This window comes from Mustela erminea, chromosome 4, assembly GCF_009829155.1.
Source record: "Mustela erminea isolate mMusErm1 chromosome 4, mMusErm1.Pri, whole genome shotgun sequence".
Taxonomy (NCBI): Eukaryota; Metazoa; Chordata; class Mammalia; order Carnivora; family Mustelidae; genus Mustela; species Mustela erminea.
In genome coordinates, this window is record NC_045617.1 from 64,853,963 (window position 1) to 64,872,600 (window position 18,638).

Below are 18,638 nucleotides of genomic sequence, written 5' to 3' on the forward strand. Positions count from 1 at the left end.
AATCTTAAAATAATTATTATCTTCATATTACCAGATTCTCACTATCAGAATTTACTGACATCATCCAGACTGGGAAGGTTGTTGTCATTGTTTTGACTAATCTATAAGGTGTTGCTGCTCTATAAGAAACACTTTTGAAAGTCATTAGTGTCGGGGCACCTGGGTGGCTCAGTGGGTTAAAGTCTCTGCCTTCGGCTTGGGTCATGATCCCAGGGTCCTGGGATCGAGCCCCACATTGGGCTCTTTGCTCGGCAGGGAGCTTGCTTTCCCCTTTCTCTCTGCCTGCCTCTCTGCCTGCTTGTGATCTCTGTCTGTCAAATAAATAAATAAAATCTTTAAAAAAGAAAGAAAGAAAGAAAGAAAGTAAGTCATTAGTGTCATACAGGCTGTATTTATGAATATATTCCCCCTAAATGATGTAATTTAATAAATCCTCATGTTGGAATACTCGGAGACATCAGTTTGCCTTCTCACTATTTGTTCATAGAGGCAAGGTCAAAGTGACTTGAGGAGGCAGCCTAGCAGAGCAACCCTGCCTTGCCTGTGACAATTAGTTGTTCACCTTTGTTTCATTCCTACACTTTTTATAGCTTTAATGGCACTCTGTACACAACACAAATCATCTAAAAGAAAAATGAAGTAATGTATATTAAAGTGTCAGAGACTTTAGGAAGGTATTCAGAAAATCCTTTAGCCAAGTGTCTATTGGTGGTAGATCAAATAAAAGAAACATGGTGTACCTCTTTTTCTAACTTAAATTTGTGTTGATTCCATAAGTTTAAGAATATAATATAAATTCATATATAATTTATAAAATATAATTGATGAATGTTTTTTTCCATCAAATTTATTTAAAACTAGAGTCTAAAAACTCCTGAATGGTCGCATGAGTCACCCAATTCAACTATAATACTGGACTAAGCTACTAAAAAATTATCACAATCAAAAGCTTTTTTACAATGTTTTCAGCAGGGAAAATGAACTTGGGACGGGAGATTTTCTGATTCACAGTTATATTATTATTTTCCTGTATAATTTCAACAACAACAAAAACTTTATAGCTATAAGCACATAAAACCTAACATCACTAAGCAAATTCAGCCCTTAAAGACATCTGACTTTTTACTCGGGCGTATTCCCCGCAAACGTTATTCATTTTTTTAAGATTTTATTTACTTGAGAGAAAGAGAGAGCGAGGGGTAGGGGAGCGAAAGGAGAGGGAGAAGCAGACTCCCCACTGAACAGGGAGCACAACTGTGGGGCTCCATCCCAGGACCCCAAAATTATCACCTAAGCTAAAGGTAGATACTTAACCAACTGAGCCACCCAGGTGCCCCAAACATTTTTTACTTTTGTACCATATATTCTGAAATAAGAATAAGAATTTGGGGGGTACCTGGGTGGCTCAGTGGGTTAAAGCCTTTGCCTTTGGCTCAGATAATGATCCCAGAGTCCTGAGATGGAACCAAACACTGGGCTCTCTGCTCGGAGGGAGCCTGCTCCTGCCCCCACCCCTGCCCCTGTCTGCCTCTCTGCCTACTTGTGATCTCTGTCTGTCAAATAAATGAATAAAATCTTAAAAAAAAAAGAATAAGAATTTTTATGGAGGAATACAAAAAAAGTTAACCATGGTTCTATGGAGGGGGAGGGATGAGGACTTTTTATTTGGCATCTTTATGTGCTGTTTGAATTTCCTCACTGTACATATGGTAAGTCTAGTAGAGGGATTATGTAGGATACCATTTTTGGTTTTTTCTTTATAAATTTATATTTTTCATAAGCTACAAAATTAGCAAGAAATAGAGTGATAATTTTACTTTGTCATTCATCATAAATACTTGTCATTAATTAGCACATGTTATACCTTTTGTAACTGTTACTCAGACTTAGCCACCTTTACTCCAATAAACAAACCAAGGATAATGCCACCTAAAAGAAGGAACTCAGTGGCTAATAAAAAGAACTAGATGAATTCCCAATTTTGGAAGATTTATAACCAGTTATGATATGCCTAAGACAAACCATATTTGTTCATTAATAGTTGGAAAGTAGTCCAGGCCTGGCTAAATCTTATCTAGAGGTTGATGAAGAATGAAACCATCTAAAGAGCACAAAGGATAGAACTGTGGTCCCTTTTTCCCTCCAAATAGCAAGTACACAGTGCCACCTGCTGGGGAAAGCAAAGCCATCACTCACTACAAGTAAGGCTTTTTTGATAAATTCGGAATTATTTACCTGAGGCTGAAGCAAAACAACCAGCGATGTGGGGAGACCAGATTGTGCTATAAATGACACTTTCGTGGCCTCTAAAGGTGCACAGAGACTTTCCAACAGTTGGATCCCACTATAAACAAATGAATAAATCAATTACTTAGAGGTAAATTCAAATTTATGTTTATATACATAATATATACAATACACCACCTATGTATTTATATGTACACATGTAACAGTCAGACATATTTCAAGGATTCTTTAAAGTCTATTTTCATATAAAGCAGAACAGTATTTAAGGGGCCAAAATAATCAATGCTGAGCTAATGGTTAGTTTACAGCCAAAAGGTTAAAAATGTTTAAATTCTAATAAATGCTTTACTATAGTTTTTTAAAAGAAAATTAGTTGTATAATTGAAAAAATATAGAAGTATGTTCTAGAAAAGAAAAAAACTCAATGAAAGTGTTATGGAAGAGACCATTTGGTTTTAAATACAGTAATGCTAACATACCAGCTTGACAGTTTGATCCCATGAGCCAGACACCACAAGCTGTTCACCTCTGGTTTGGCTCCAATCAACACTATAGACCTAAAAACATTTTAATGTGTCATTTAGAAAGTAAAGGAGCATGAAATTCAATATTATATTTTATCTCTTTATAACAGTGATAGCCAGTTAGAACAACTAATTCACTTCATTGAAACATCAAATGAAGTCCTACAAATCTCAACATGGTGCCTGAGAAATGGGAAGGTCATTTTGCCCATTCTTCCAGACATACTCCTTACAGATAAGATTCCCTTCTATTTTAACAGAATGCTACAGATGATTTCCAAACCTCCTTCACTAAAACAAATCATATATATTTTTAACCTACCAACAAATCACTGTTTGAAGCACCCCGTAGAAATGTCAAAGCAGATTAGAAAGTTAGTCGTCTAAAAAAGCTTGCCAGGTCAGTGTTTATCAGAAAGCATTAAAATTCAATTAATATCCCTATCTGGCCTTTCTTAGAAAAAGCTTATAGGAACCAGGTAATCCTTTCAGATCTCTTGGTAAACAGCTTTAGTTATCCAATGCTGCTATTCTAATCTATGCTTTACTGCTTTCAGTGAACCATTTCAAACAAGCCATTTGAAAATTTATGGAAATATGTTTTATTCTGTCATCTTACACAACAGATTATATATAGATCGCTACTGTAAGCTAAGTTCCACAAAATATGTGCATAATTGTTCTTTATTAAAGTAGTACTGATGTGGACCTGAGTATACATCATTAAATGTGACCAGCCAGAAGATTCTTCTGAATCTTAAAAATTCTAGCTACCACATTTATGTAGGAAGCAGAGGGTCTGCAGTTTGCTGTAGCTTAAGTATGGGTTACCTCTTCTCTGCTGTCTTGTACATGTACCATGGCGAGCCATGTTGGAGGCTCAGTTTTAAAAATATCGGTAATACTAATCCTGTCTTTGCTTAAAACTGATATTTTTCTCATCATGGATTTTTTCAATTGGGATTTTTAAAAAATATTGCATCAAGACATTATTTGACTACTGAATTTTTGGGGTCCTCCTTAATCATGTAACTAAGGTGAGTGCCCCACCCACCCTATCCTAGTCCCAGCCCTGCTGCTGTCCATATTCATGCAGAAGAGAGAGCATCACTGGAACACTGAAGAAGCCACAATCCAGCAGTGAAGAGCACCTCTTACAGAAGGGGCAGCAAAAGCCAAAGAGCTGCTGTGGCCATCTGTTATGGGCGGAAATAGTCATAGAAGTTCTTGAGAGCTAAAGAGCTTGATTTTATCCTCTAGGCCAGAGCATGGCAAATTTCTTCTGTAAAGAGCAGTAATTTGGGGCTTTATGGGCCACTTGGTTCTGTATGTCAGCCTGGGAGAGCACAAAAGTAGCTATAGGTGACACTTGATGAGTAGGCATAGCTGTATCCCAATAAGACTTTATTTACAAATCAGAGAGCACACTTGGTTGGCCGCATCTCATGAGTAGCAGTCTGCCAACTGCTACTCTAGGCTGATGTGAACAGTCAAAAATAACCACAATAGGGGCGCCTGAGTGGCTCAGTGGGTTAAGTCTCTGCCTTTGGCTCACGTCATGATTTCAGGGTCCTTGGATCAAGCCCCACATTAGGCTCTCTGCTGCTGTTAGCAGGGAGCCTGCTTCCCCTCCTCTCTCTCTGCCTGCTTCTCTGCCTACTTGTGATCTGTCAAATAAATAAATAAAATGTTAAAAAAAAAAACAGCAAATGTTTATTGAGCACCTACTGTGTGCCAGATACTGTCATAAGGATTTTACATGTTTTATCTCATTAATCTTCACCTCTATGAAGTAAATACTGTGATAAAACCCAAGAAGTTTAAACAAATTGTTGAAATTCCTAAGGCTAGTAAGTTGCAGGGCTGAATTCTGAGCCTCAGCAGCCTCACTGCAGAATCCACTCTTAATCACGACGCCAGGCTGTCTCTACATCATGCTCCATGAGGGCACTGTGGAATTGGAATGACCTTGGGCTGCAATATCAAGGAAATAAAAGTCTCCCTTCCTTGCTGACTCATGGTATCACCCTTCATTAGAGCCCAGATTGATTCCATTTTGTTTTCATGAATTATCCAAATCCAAGGACTTAAAACCCCTGTGAGCTTAGTGAACTCCTATTCATCCGCCAAGTCTTGGCCCCATTGCATCCTTTATGAAACAAGCTTCCCCTCGACAAAACCCTCAATGACTGAAATGCTTCATTCCATGCATTCTGACAGCATCTTTCTTGTACCTACCTAAAATTTTACATTTACCATATTTTACTACAATTTGTGTTAAATACCTGCTAGATTCTGGAAGATCCACCATGTGAGCAAAACCATCCTATATGTCTGTCTACATCCTTTGCAATTTAATAAGCATTCAATAAATGGGAGTTAAGTAATTTATCCAGCGAAATTAACCTTTACAATCTGTATCACTAAGTAGTTATAAAGAGCTATTGTTTTCATTTCAGAGGATAACAACAGATATAACTAAAAACTAAGATCAACACCTCAGATACCACTGCCTCTACACGTGTCCAGCATGATACAGAATTTGACACCTTGTGACTTCTCACCTTTTAAAACTGTGAGAGCCCCCACAGGCTTGGAGAGAACCCAGCCCTAGTGAGAATAAAAGACAGGAGGTAAGAGAACTATGGCAGTGTGCCATCAGTCCCACAAGAAAGTGCAAGCAATAGGACTAGGACAAAACTAAGGACAGGATGCACATGGTGATGTTAAAAATGGGACAACAGAGAAGGAAATAAAGGCAACTCAAGTATTTTATGTGTTTTACTGTGTTTACAATTTAGGATATGGGTAAGTGACTAACAGCACAAGCCAGGATATTGTTTTAAAAAAAAAAAAAAAAAAACTATAGACATAAGTATAAAATGGCACTGGGATGGAAAATTCAGCTTGATGCCCAGAAGAGAGGATCTAAGCAGGGCCTTGAGGCCTAGCTAAAATGTCAGTGGCAGAAAGCAGAAATGAAAACAGTGATCATAAACTCCCCCAAAGACATACAAGGGCATGGATAGCACCCAAGGGATTAGGACTAGAGAACACTGCAGGATAACACCAAGGTTTTGTGCTTGGGGACTGTTGGTGGTGGTGGCATTAATAAAATGGGAAGACTGGAGGAAAGAAGATAATGTGTAATTTTAGACATAACTGACTTTGAAGTGACAGCAAGATAGTAAAGTGGAAACGTCTAGCGGAAACAGGGTTTGGGCACTGACCTCAGGCTCTGAAAAAAAGTTTACAGCCAGGGAAATGTTTGGGAGACAGTCAAAAAAGGATGAGTAGATTCCATTATCCCAACTTCAAGTTACTTCACTAGTCCATTCAAGCAGTATTTACTAAGCACCTATTATGTACAAGGCACAGGGGAAAGAGGGGTATAATGTTAGACAAGCCCGATAAAGTCCCCACCCTCAAGGATTATAGACAGGCCATAAGTAAACAGTTTCAGATCGTGATTTTAAAGAAAAGCTAGAGAGTACAACAAAACCAAGGAAGGAGACTGGGAAACAACAAGAGGGAAGGAGGCACTTCTTGATAGAGTGGCAAGGGAAGATCCCACTGAGCAGAGACCTGAGTATAGCGAAGACAGAACTCTGCAGGTTTGAGAGGAAAGGCTTTGGCAGAAGAACAGGAAAAGACCCTGAAGCAGGAACAGGCTTATCCCATTTGAAGAACAGAAAGATCAAACAGGGTTTGATCCCCAAGGACCATGGTTAAAAGTTTGTATATAATTTCTCTTAAGAGGCTATAGCCATCAAGCCTACTCTAGCTACCACCTAGACTGTAGGCAGCATCCTTCCACAGGCCTCCCCATCTCTCCTTGCTTACCTCCAATCCATGATCTGCACTGCATAAAAACACACATATCATTCCCCTGTAGGAAGCCCTTCGACAGTTTCATACTATGGGTTTCCTGCAACTTACCATTACCATCTCAACTTACCAACATTGAGATTTGTCTGTGCTGCTGCTTATTACCCAAAGGTCAAAACCATGCAAAACTATAAATGGTTTAGGGATGCATACATGAGCAGTAAAACTAAAAAGAAAAGCAAAGAAAACAGAAACAGAAATTCAGAATTAGTGGTTACTCCTGGGAAGAAGGGAGTAAAGATGAAGGGAGAGAGAACTATAGAATCAGAAAAAAAAAAAAAAAAGTAGATAGAAGATAGCATCTGTAAGCAGTGGCTCCAACAGTATAAGGGATGTTTTATTTTTAAGTCAGATGATGAATATGCAAGCATACATTTTACAGCTTACATTTATTTTATACGCATGAAATACAAGAATCTTCAGTGTCTTTCCACTAATTTGAGCTTAACAGCCAAGGCGCCAACTGTTCAGGCCTGCAGGCTCAATCCCTCCCTTTCTAGCCTACACTTTCCTTTGCCTCCAACGCTATTCCTCCGGTATCTCCATCTGAATAGTTAATTCCAACTCCCCCTGTAGACCTAAGGATGCCCTTGTGGTCCCTCCCCAGACTAGATCCTTCCCTCTTGCTGTACTCCATACATTCCAGCACTTATCACATTATCAAGGAGATAACCAGCAGCTCCACCACTCCCCCACCCCCGCCCCAGAGGGTGAGGATTCAAACAGGGCAAGGAGGACCACGTCTGATTTGTTCATCTCCCCCCCCCCCCCCCGCCAGGCTCTACACCGTCCCTTGCGCACTGTAGGGTTAATCAAAGTTTCTGGAATGGATGAAGGGGCAGAGAAACAAATATGAACGAAGAGCACATCTCACATTAGTCCAGTCTTCTACCCTTTCCCTATTCCCAATTCCCCCCTCCACTCCTGCTCAAACAGTGGACATGGCTTGATGGTTAGATTAAGGATAAAAAAGAAGAGGGGTATGCAGTTATGCTTTAAAACCAGGGTCCTGGGGCGCCTGGGTGGCTCAGTGGGTTAAGCCGCTGCCTTCGGCTCAGGTCATGATCTCAGAGTCCTGGGATCGAGTCCCGCATCGGGCTCTCTGCTCAGCGGAGAGCCTGCTTCCCTCTCTCTCTCTCTCTCTGGCTGCCTCTCCGTCTACTTGTGATTTCTCTCTGTCAAATTAATAAATAAAATCTTTAAAAAAAAATAAAAAATAAAAAAAAAAATAAAACCAGGGTCCTCTAAAGGCCTATGTCATGTAATTACTCTTGGCAGTGGTGAGAAAATTAGTTGAGAAACTACAAAAAAAAAAAAACCCTGAAAAATATTTTGTGCTGCCTTATGAAATCTGAACTTCATCAAAATCACTGTTTGAGAGGACAGATTTTATTACTGAAAGCAATTCCCAAAGAGCTCATTTTTAATCTGCTGTATAGCATTGCCCTTTTTAAGTTGGTCTATTTAATTAAAAATCATCAAATAGAAACTATGTCCAGAATGTTCATACTTATCTGTATCAATACAAAGGAAAGGGACACTGACTTTTAATTACTGAGCGATTAGAAAAGGATACATATTTCTTTTAATGTGAAACAAGTTTTTAAAGTTTATCATTATAAAAATTTTTAAATGCACATAAAAGAAAAATATCATAATAAATCCCCAGGTATCACATCACATACTTTCCAAAATCATCAACATTTTGCCACCTTGTTTTATCTGTCCCATTAACGATTGCTGGAGTATTTTAACATCAGAACACTTCACTCATAATTAAGCAGGTAAGGATGTTTTTCTTTCTTATAGAAGCATAAGGCTATTTTCACCTAAAAAGATGAATAACAGTTCCTTAATATCATCCAAAACTCAGTCCACATTCTTATTTTCCCAAGTGTCTTTTCACAGTTGGTTTACTTGAACCAGAAACCAAACAAAATCCATTTTATATTTAGTTGTTATGTTCCTAATCTAGGTAAAGTCCTCCTCTCCCACCTTGCTTTTCCCACTCACGCTTCCCATGACATTTATAATTATTGGAGACACAAAGTTAATGGTCCTGTAGAATCTTCTACACTCTGGATTTGGCTGTTTCCTCATGGTGTTACCATTCTCCTTCACCCTTCCCATTTCTTTAAGCTGGAAGTTAGGTCTAGAGGCTTGATTACATTCAGTTCAATCTTTTTTTTTTTTTAAGCTTCCTTTTGTATTAGGTGTATACTTGCCGGTTTACTCATTTTTAGTGATCCTGAAACTATTCAGAAGATGGAGCAATGTTAAATGAATGTTTCAGCATCCATAGATAGCCTATGTCTACACTCATTACTTCATCTGAGGAAACTCAATGGCGGGCTTTCTAATTATGCTATTCCTTCTGTAATTATTAGCCAGGATTCTGTAATGAGAAATTTTCCACATCAAGCATCTGATTATTCCACAATAAAATTCATTTAGGAAAGCCAGATAAGTGCCTTGATTCTTTATCTTAACAATTTTCAGAATGAGTCCACTGTCCTAGTAATCTTCAGTGGTGTCCTACTGGTTGTTTCTTAATGATTACAACTCCATGTAACGGGTGGAAATTTAAGTGTATCATCTCTCTACACATTGTCTCTTCTAAACTTTTGATGTTCATTCCATTGGCCTTTCATAGTTTTCTGACACAAAGGGAGGTCTTAGATTCATCTTGTGTGTTTCTTCTCAGTCCTGGAATCAACAATCTGTGCAAAGATCCCAGTTCCTCGGTATTTAGAGGCAGTAATCTGGGCACTAGGGATATTCACTGTAACTGAGTTGTCACTTTTTGGTCTTTATAGTCCAAAGAACCAGGATATATGTATTTTTCTAAACATAGAAAAATAAATGAGTCTGTACAGATATGTCTCAATTTTAAAATAAAATCTCTTTTTAACTTATTTATTCTCATCATTTTCTCTTACATAAAAATTTTTGGTTTCTGATAACATAATTACTGTTATGCTTTAACCTACAATTTAATATGTTTTTTAAAATTTAAATAATTAGCCAACATACAGCACATCATTAGTTTCAGTTGTAGAGTTCTATAATTCATCAGTTGCGTATAACACCCACTGCTCATCAAATCACGTCACGCTCTTCTTAATGCCTATCACCCATTTACCCCTTTCCCTACCCACCTTCCCTCCAGCAACCCTCAGTTAGTTTTTTAGAGCTAAGAGTCTCTCCTGGTTTGTCCCTTGATTACTTCCCATTCAGTTTTCCCTCTTTTCCTATATGATCCTCTGTGCTGTTTCTTACATTCCACGTATGAATGAAATGAAATATGATAATTGTCTTCCTATACCAAAGAGTTTCAAAATAATAATACTGATCTTTCTGAATACAGTTTACAACTTCTTTGCAATTCTTTTTGTTTATCAGATGTATCTCATTTGGTTATAGACAATCACAATACTGTATTTTAAAAGTAACATTTCTAGTTAATTATTTTCAATACCTCGCTATGATGCCAGTTTGATATACCACTAGATTAATTTGTTTGTTTTCAATTTTTAGCAATTGCTTTTTTCTTTTTTAATTAAATGGTGATTTTTAATTTTGTAAAATATTTCAACTGTTCCAAGACCAAAAGTATAATACAAATTATATTGGAGAAATTATCCATCCTTGTCCTCTCTCCCCCGATTATTTCTTCCCCACATCCTTTAAAGGTAACCACTTTTATTAGCTTTTGGATTATCTTCCCACTGTTTCTTTTTGAAATATATACAGAGATAATTATATATATATACACATATATATACAAATATATATACACATATATATCCATGTATATATAAAATATATGTAAAAGTCCTCCCTGTCTCACATAAAATGTAAATTCTAAATATACTTAAATAGCTCTGCCAATAATTCCATAGGATAACTTCACTGGATATCAGATCATAGCTAAACTAAAAAAAAACTTCTAGTTTCACGTGATTCAAAATTATCAAATAAGACTGTACATATGTTTCCTACGTATGTTTCCTTCCAGATCTAAAGTAGGAGGCATGGGGTTCTAATTTCTAGACATGATTCACTCACCAACGTACTTTGGAGACAAGCACAGAGTTTGAGACCCACAATGAGTATATGACAGGAGACTACAGATAGAGCAGTAGTAGTCATGCATGAAACTCATTCTTGACCCAAAAATATTCCATTACAGTTTCCATCTATTTAAATCTATCACTTCCTCTTCTTTAAAAAAAAAAAAAGTTCTAAAGCTTTGAGTTCATTCCTTTGTAAAGCAAATCAAATCATGCTTTTTATTAAATATTTGTTAATCTACATTTTGAATCTACAATCCTCAAAATATTAAGCAATATACTTATTAAGGTCATGAGAACGGAATGCCTACTGAGTTAAAGCAGTGGCTTCCAAACATCGCTGCATGCTAGAATCATCTGGGAAACTACATAAAGCTTGGTTCCAGCCCCCAGACATTGAGACCTGGGTATGAAGATTTTTTAAGGGCCCTTAGGTGATTCTAGTAGGTTAGAATCAAACACATACACCCTAGGCTCCAGTCACACCAAGGGACCTATGGAGTGCCCGAGCACGTCCTGCTCTTTCACAGATCTGCACCTGTGGAGATGCTTCTCTCCACCAGACATGCCCTCTTCCCGCTGGGCTGCCAGTGGATTTCTACTAATTGTCCAAGACTCAGCTCAAATGATATCTCTCTTGTGCCCTCTCTGTACCTTCTAGACATTCTTTTCAATATGATCACACTGAATTAAATGGTTTGCTTGAATGTCGAGACCATAAATTAGCACCTGAGTCTTATTCATATTTGCATCTTCAATGACTAGAATATGCCTGGTCCATAACATGTGCAACCAGTATGGACAGATCTAGCTGCTTCTTTTTTGAGAGAGAGAAAGAGAAAGAGATGTGTGTGTAGGGGCGGGGGGGGGGTCTTTTTTTTTTTTTTTCCCCAAGAGAAGGAATGTGAACAGGGGGAGGGGGAAAGGAAGAGAGAGAATCTTAGGTAGGCTCCACACCCAGTTATAGAGCCTGACGTGGGACTTGATCTCACAACCCTGAGATCATGACCGGAGCCAAAACCAAGAGTCAGATACTCAACTTACTGACCCACCCAGGTGCCTCCAGACCTGGCTTTTTAAATACAATTAAAACTTTAAGATATTAAACAAAACAAACAAAAAAAGTGAATGCTTTAGCAACATAAGGATTACAAAGTGAAGGATATCTATCACATCCTATTTGTAGTAAAATCCATAAAGACTCAACAGACACATGATTGGAAACTAGTTTTCTACATAATCACAATTTTGGGGGGGAAGCTTTACACTTATTTTAAACTGTAATAAAAATCTTACTGCAGTAACCTACTCCAAAATTTAGGAGACTAAATACCCACAAGGAACTATATCAAGTCCAATTGTGTCCTGGAAGAAAGGAAGAGAGGAGGAAGCAAGGGAGAGGAAAGAAAAGAGATCTCTTTAGCTGAGAAGTCTATTGCACAATTAAACATAAATGCAATTTCTAAAGGGAACAAATTGGTGTTAAATGCATGACTCACTGTCAGTCTGCATTAATATATTTATGGGCATCCATCTTATAAACTTTTCAGCTTCTATCTTATCATAGGAGTAAGTCATTAATTTTTTAAAGTAAGCATATCTTAATCATATAGCACATCTTTACTACAAAACGTATAATTAAATACATTCTCTACCTAATGAGATACTAAGAGTTGCATACTTACTTCAAAGATAAGTTTTCATAAACAAAAACTTTAAGTAGATCAAATCTTTAAAAATTAAATTCAGCAAATTTATAAGATTACTTTTTGACAATGAAGACAAATGTTAACTATTTTTAAAAACCGTAATAAGTACATGGGAAACTAGATACTGATGTAAACATTAAGCTGAGTCAATGTCACCTTGAAAGTCATTCCTCACTGTGAATAGCACCATGTTGTAAGTCATGAAGTACAGAAACAAAATTCTCAGTTCACCCTTTCTTCTTCTTGCTGAGTCGTTTTTAAATTTTCCTATTCTTCCACTGCTATATACTCAGCCAGGCTAAGCCACAGGTATTTAATGGGCTCAAAAGACATAATGGCCTCTGCGGACAGCAGTTAAACAATGGAGAGAAGAATCGGGTTCTTGCTTTGATGCTAAGTTTAGAAGCCATGCACACAGATAATGTCCGTGTTTTTCTTTCTTTCCATTTCACCAAGCACTTCATTCCTCAGGCCTAAAATATATCTAGGTCCCAGGTCTTGGATTTCTCCTTTTCACTTCAGCACCTTCTCATCTGATTATCTGAAAATTGATTAGACATTTTCTCAGTTATAAAGTGATGAAATGGGTAAGTGCAGGTTTCCTAACTTGTTCTCTATCTAACTCTAGTATAATAAGATATAATTATATATAATAATAATAGCACATATTTGTTTATAGTGTTGGTTCTGTTCTAAGTACTTACAACAACCTTCTGATATAGACTACTCTTATCCTCAGTTTGCAAATGAAAAAAGCTTAAGAGAAATAAGTAACTTGCCCAAGGTCTCACAGCAGATAAGTTACAGAGCCAGGATTCAACTCAAAATTGACTGAAACTAAGCTGCTCATCCTTATTCTATACTATATTACCCATGGGAAAAAATGACCCATTATTTGCTATTCTTGAACATGTTGGTGGGGGAAAAAACATAAAAGGAAATCAGCTATGCCTGTTCACTTACTTATTTAACAAATTTTTATTAGCTCTTAATAATAAACTCTCACTTGCCCTTACATCCTTTTAAGTGTTTCTGAGTATTTGTTATAGAGACATGCTTTGAATATACGCTGTATGACTCCTCAATGAAAAAAATGCCAAATATTTGGTATTATGATACTAAGCCTTAAGTTAATCACCAGAAATTCTTCCTCTTCACAGTCTTTCATAGTCTTACAGAGGGTATCCTACAGTTTCTTTATTCATCACGCTGCTTGGCATACTTCGATTTTTACTAATGAATGTGAGAAGGACAAGTATATTGTAGTGGGGCCAATCCTCCTTTCTTCCTTGCTCACAGAACCCTAATTTTATCCTTTAGGGGAAAAGCTCTGTCCCTTCCTCACCCCTGGGCCGAATCTTGCTTAGGTGAAGGCAAGAATGGTTGCTTGTCTCCTCATAAGGGACACGATTAGGACTGGGCATACTATGCTCTTCTAGCTACACAGATGTGAAGAAGCATGTCTGCTGGAGAACTTTGAGGAAGTTTTTCCTCAAAAAAGTCCCTAGACAGGGACATTCACTTTTTTTGCCCTTTGACCTTGAAAGGTGATAAGATGATATTTGCAACTATAAGCAGCATAAGGAGAAAAGAATACCCACTGAGGATAACAGTGCAAAGGCAAGGACAACTTGGGTATTTGATGGCATTGTCAAGCTTGAATAACCAAGCCAGCACTCATTCCACCTCCACATACTTGGTTGTGTGAGATAATAAACTCTGATTGTTGGACATGCTTTTAGTTGTAGTCTCCATTACACAGACAGCCGAGGCACCCTAAATGATATAAGCACTTATCAAAAATTGCACCTGAAAAGAAATTAAGGGGAAAAAAATCCTGAAAGAAAAAAAAAAACCCGAAAGAGGTCTTCAACTAAAAAAAAAAAAAAACCCAGTTACATCATTATAGAATGATATAAACCTGACTTCACAGCAGTTCAAATAGCAGAGATGAAGGTTCCTTACCAGTGGATTCAAAGTAACCCAACACTATCACAAGGCCAAGAAATGGACAGGAAGCCAGGTTAGGTAATACTAGAGCCAGAGGCTTAAGATTATGGTGGCAAAGCCTTAAAAAGCTCAGCACTGATCATCACATTTCTAGAATTAAATAATGTAGGCAATGTCAGAAATGACTATGAAAAAGGGAAATATGTGAAGGAATTTACGAAGGGGGTAAAATATACAGACACCATGTAATCTGAAGACAGGCTAAAAGAATTACAGACATAGAGTCCGGAAGAGGAAAGACTAAAAGGGGTCATGGTGGCCATTTTCAAGGGTTCCCTGGAAAAGGGGGACTGGACTCAACTCTCATCACTTCAGAGTAAAGCATTAAAAAATAGTTGCTTGACAGACAGTAGATTTGGGCTTAAGATGGCAATTTTTCTTAACCATTAGAGCAATCTAAAGTCAAATAAGTTATTTCATGAGATAGTGTGATCCCCTTTCACCGAGATAAGTAAAGGCTGAGTGACTGTCATCAGCAACACTCTAGGGCAGTATTTCCCAGAGAATAGTAGTACCCACACCACTGGATGTACAACAGATGGTTTTAACTGTACATACATTTCATTTCATTCATTACATATTTATTTTAATGTACATTAAAAACTAATAAATGTACCTTTTAAGTTAGTTATCAGTTCCACGGCTTCCTAAATATAACAGTTTTAGGATAAGTGAAATAACAAGTAAGGGTTATTTAAAAAATATATTAAATCAATATACCTCATTTAAGATAATTAGACTTACTATTTTATGACCTGTTGGCTATAGTCCTAGAATTTATAAGACAAACAATATAAAGCACCAAAGATTTTTAAAAAAAGAAAAACCTTTTGAGAGGAAAAATGTTAAAGCAAAACAAAACAAACAACAACAAAAAAAGTGGTATTAGAAAAAAGCAAAAATCATGAAGGTACCACAAAAATGTCCAAATTGTGGACATGATGCTTTGTGGGGATTCTTGCATTGACAATCCTGAAACTAAAATTTCTTCTTTACCAAAGTTGTTTTCAGTGACTCTATGAAAACATGATCATTTATAAGTACATTTATTCAAAGAGGCTTCACCATAAAATAGAGGAACTAAAATTTTCCATTATTTTCAGTCATAATCTTAGAGATACTGATTTTTAATAGCAATAGCTACACAATGATTTCTGGAATCCTCACACGACTAATCTTTTTATTACAAAAGACTAATATTCTTGCATCTAATAAGCACTGATGGGAGGCCTTCCATGGGCCAGACACTGTGGTAGACACAAGTTTGAACGTAAATGTGCAAGTTTTCATTTGAAGGACCTACTGCTACCTTGAGGAAAATTTTTAAACATTTAAACTACAACACCAAAAGGGATTATCTTTATCATCACGTCCATTAAAAATATATATGATTGAAAACCAAACTATTTTCTACGCTACATATATATACATACATACATAACACACACACAGAGAACCTACACACATGAACTGGCTTTCGATTCCCAATTTCTTCAGTAAGCTCTGTCTCATAATCAGTAGTTGATGTTCTTGCTCCAGTATATTCTGAAAATCCTTCAGAACCTTCCTGAAGCCCTAGAGGCAATCTTGTGAAGTCTTTGTGAAAAGTCCGCCTACCTCCGTCTCCAGGCAGTCTTAGGGCAGGCATATCCAGGGGTAGGAAAGTGACAGGCCTCTCTAGAGGAAATGGGGCCACAGCATACTTACAGTACTGGAGGCATTCTCACAGACTAATGAGAAGCCTGACCTTTTCTTCTTTCCTAGCTCCTTGGGCCAAGATGTACTTTATGTTTCAATAATCAAATAATAAATGACATCCAACATGTATAAGAAATACCAAACTTAAACTTCCTGTCCCCATATTTGCATCCCCGAGTGGATTTCATCCAAAGAAAAATAATCGGCCCAGGAAGACTGCCTTCCTACCTCCTGAGTGTGTTCCTTGTAGACTTGCAGGGGCCCCGTGGCCTTGGCAGTGTCCCACAGCTGCAGCGAGCCATCACCGCTACAAGTGACCAGGACATGTTCGTTGTTCTCACTCCAGGTCACGTCAAACAAACCATCGTTCCAGTCAAAGCTACATCAGGAAAAGTGAAAACAGAACATACAGCTACTCAGGCAGCTGAACATAAAATAACAATCATAATTTTACAGCTTTTCTTCAAGTTTATCACATACTATTTCACAAAGTCTTCATATTATGGAAGATAAGCACAGCAAACACTTGACAGATAAAGAATGCGTTCAGAGAAGTAGAAAAAACAGCCCAGGGTGCCTGGGTGGCTCAGTGGGTAAGCATCTGCCTTTGGCTCAGGTCACGATCTCATGGTCCTGGGATGGAGTCCCGCATTGGTCTCTCTGCTCAATGGGGAGCCTGCTTTCTCCCTCTGTTCCTTCCCCCTGCTCGTGCTCATTCTCTCTTTCTCTCTTTCTTGCAAAAATAAATAAAATCTTTAAAAAAACAGATTAATAAAAAAAAAAAAGAGAGAGAAAAGAACAGCCCAGGTCATACATAAAACAGAAAACTGCAGAGCTAGATTAAAATTAGGTCTCCCATCTAGAAATTGGGCACGATTTATGTGAGGCCGAGATGCCATACCTGGGTGCTCACTGGTTTTTGTGGTCGACAGGAGGGAGCAGTAAGCACTTCATAATACTAATTTAGACCAATTATTTCAACTTTCCACATAAAGTTTTCACCTCAGCTATGAGCAGGTAATTATCTTCTGATAGGATTTGCTTTCTTTTCTCTGACACTGACTAACCCTGCCAGAAGAGTTAATATGTCCAACAGTCAAGACAGTCATAGAAAGAAGAAAGGGCAAGAAGTGCTTAGGTAACTCACAAAATGGACCATCAGCTCCTGAATGAGTAAAACTAAACTATGTGAAGAAGACAGCAAAGTTTAAAATGTCCCACAGTATACTAACCAGTTTACACACTTTTTAAATGTTTGAGCCTCATAGTTTATAACTTGGCCCTAAGAAACAAGGCCGTTGGAAGAAAAATTTATATAATCACAACTTACTGGCAAAAATATGTTCTATACCATGCAAATGCTGACTTTTTTTTCTACTGCAAATCTAAAAATTAAAAAATCTTTTACTCATCAAAAAAGATTCAAAATCTAATTATATTAAGGCTTTAATAGCAACAGAGAATACACGTAAGTTTAATCCTGAGAGCCACCTTACCTTCTAAAAAGTCTAAGCCCAGATTCATTTTGATCCAGTATTAGAAGGGTCCCACAGCCTAAGGGGGGTGGAAAATCAAAGTTATGCTGTTGAACTCGTAGGGGAGCATCTAAGGTCAAAGGGGATGGAGCACTGAGCACCTAATTTTACTACCACAAATTCCTCTCTAGTTATTGAGACTATGTATACAAAATGATCAGGACTGTGCTTTCCATTTCTTTCTATACTATGCCTCAACCATGAAATATTAAACTTATCTTACCTATGTCTGGAATCCAGACACAGCTCTAACAGAGAGGAGAGATATTTGAATTCATATTCTGTGGCCAGGCAGGGTGTGAGGCACATCAACTCCCACACAGGTGTTATCATCTGTTTTTACACTTGAGAAGCCTTTGGCCTACAAACCCCAGAAACTCCTCCTCTCCTTCTATTGCCTTACACTGCCTCACCAATAAACCGAAAATACATTCAACATGGGATTTTAAAACAAAATACCTAGTGGAATTTACCACATATTAGGTGGTAAAGTGCTCAATACTATGTTATCTACCAAAAATGAATTATTTCACTAAGGGACAAGCATATTTTAAAACTTGTACTTGTTATACAGACTGAGGGAGTAAAAACTCTCTATTTACACACGACTGATTTTTTTTTTTTTAAATATCAACTCCTTGTAAGTTTTTACGAAGGATTTAACTTAAAATAACAAACTCATGAGTTTCAACCTAACTAGTAGGCAAATATTGTAAATCTGAATGTGCAAATGCAAGCAGTAAAAGCTAAGTGGTGAAAACATAATTAAATCTTTCTTGCCCTCTGAGTTTTAGAAATCACATTCTTTTTTTCAGCTGTTAAGATCAAAACAAAAAACAACCTATCAAAAGCTGACATTATGCACGGAGCTTCAGTGCGTAAATAACAGCTAGGATACAAGTTAAAAGTTGCAAATTTACGAATGGAACCCCGCCTTTCAATCTAGCCCTTGAA

General features: G+C 37.4%; 1 protein-coding gene across 2 annotated transcripts in view; it reads right to left on the reverse strand.

Annotated features, from left to right (window-relative positions):
* PEX7 (peroxisomal biogenesis factor 7) overlaps nucleotides 1-18,638 on the reverse strand; it is a 90,987-nt gene that overhangs the window by 71,535 nt on the left and 814 nt on the right. For both annotated transcript variants that reach the window (XM_032339406.1, XM_032339407.1), the window contains exons 2-5: nucleotides 17,646-17,703; nucleotides 16,378-16,528; nucleotides 2,727-2,804; nucleotides 2,236-2,344 (exon numbers count right to left, since the gene is read on the reverse strand). In XM_032339406.1, coding sequence (XP_032195297.1) covers nucleotides 2,236-2,344; nucleotides 2,727-2,804; nucleotides 16,378-16,528; nucleotides 17,646-17,703 — 396 coding nt within the window. The remainder of the gene's footprint in view (nucleotides 1-2,235; nucleotides 2,345-2,726; nucleotides 2,805-16,377; nucleotides 16,529-17,645; nucleotides 17,704-18,638) is intronic.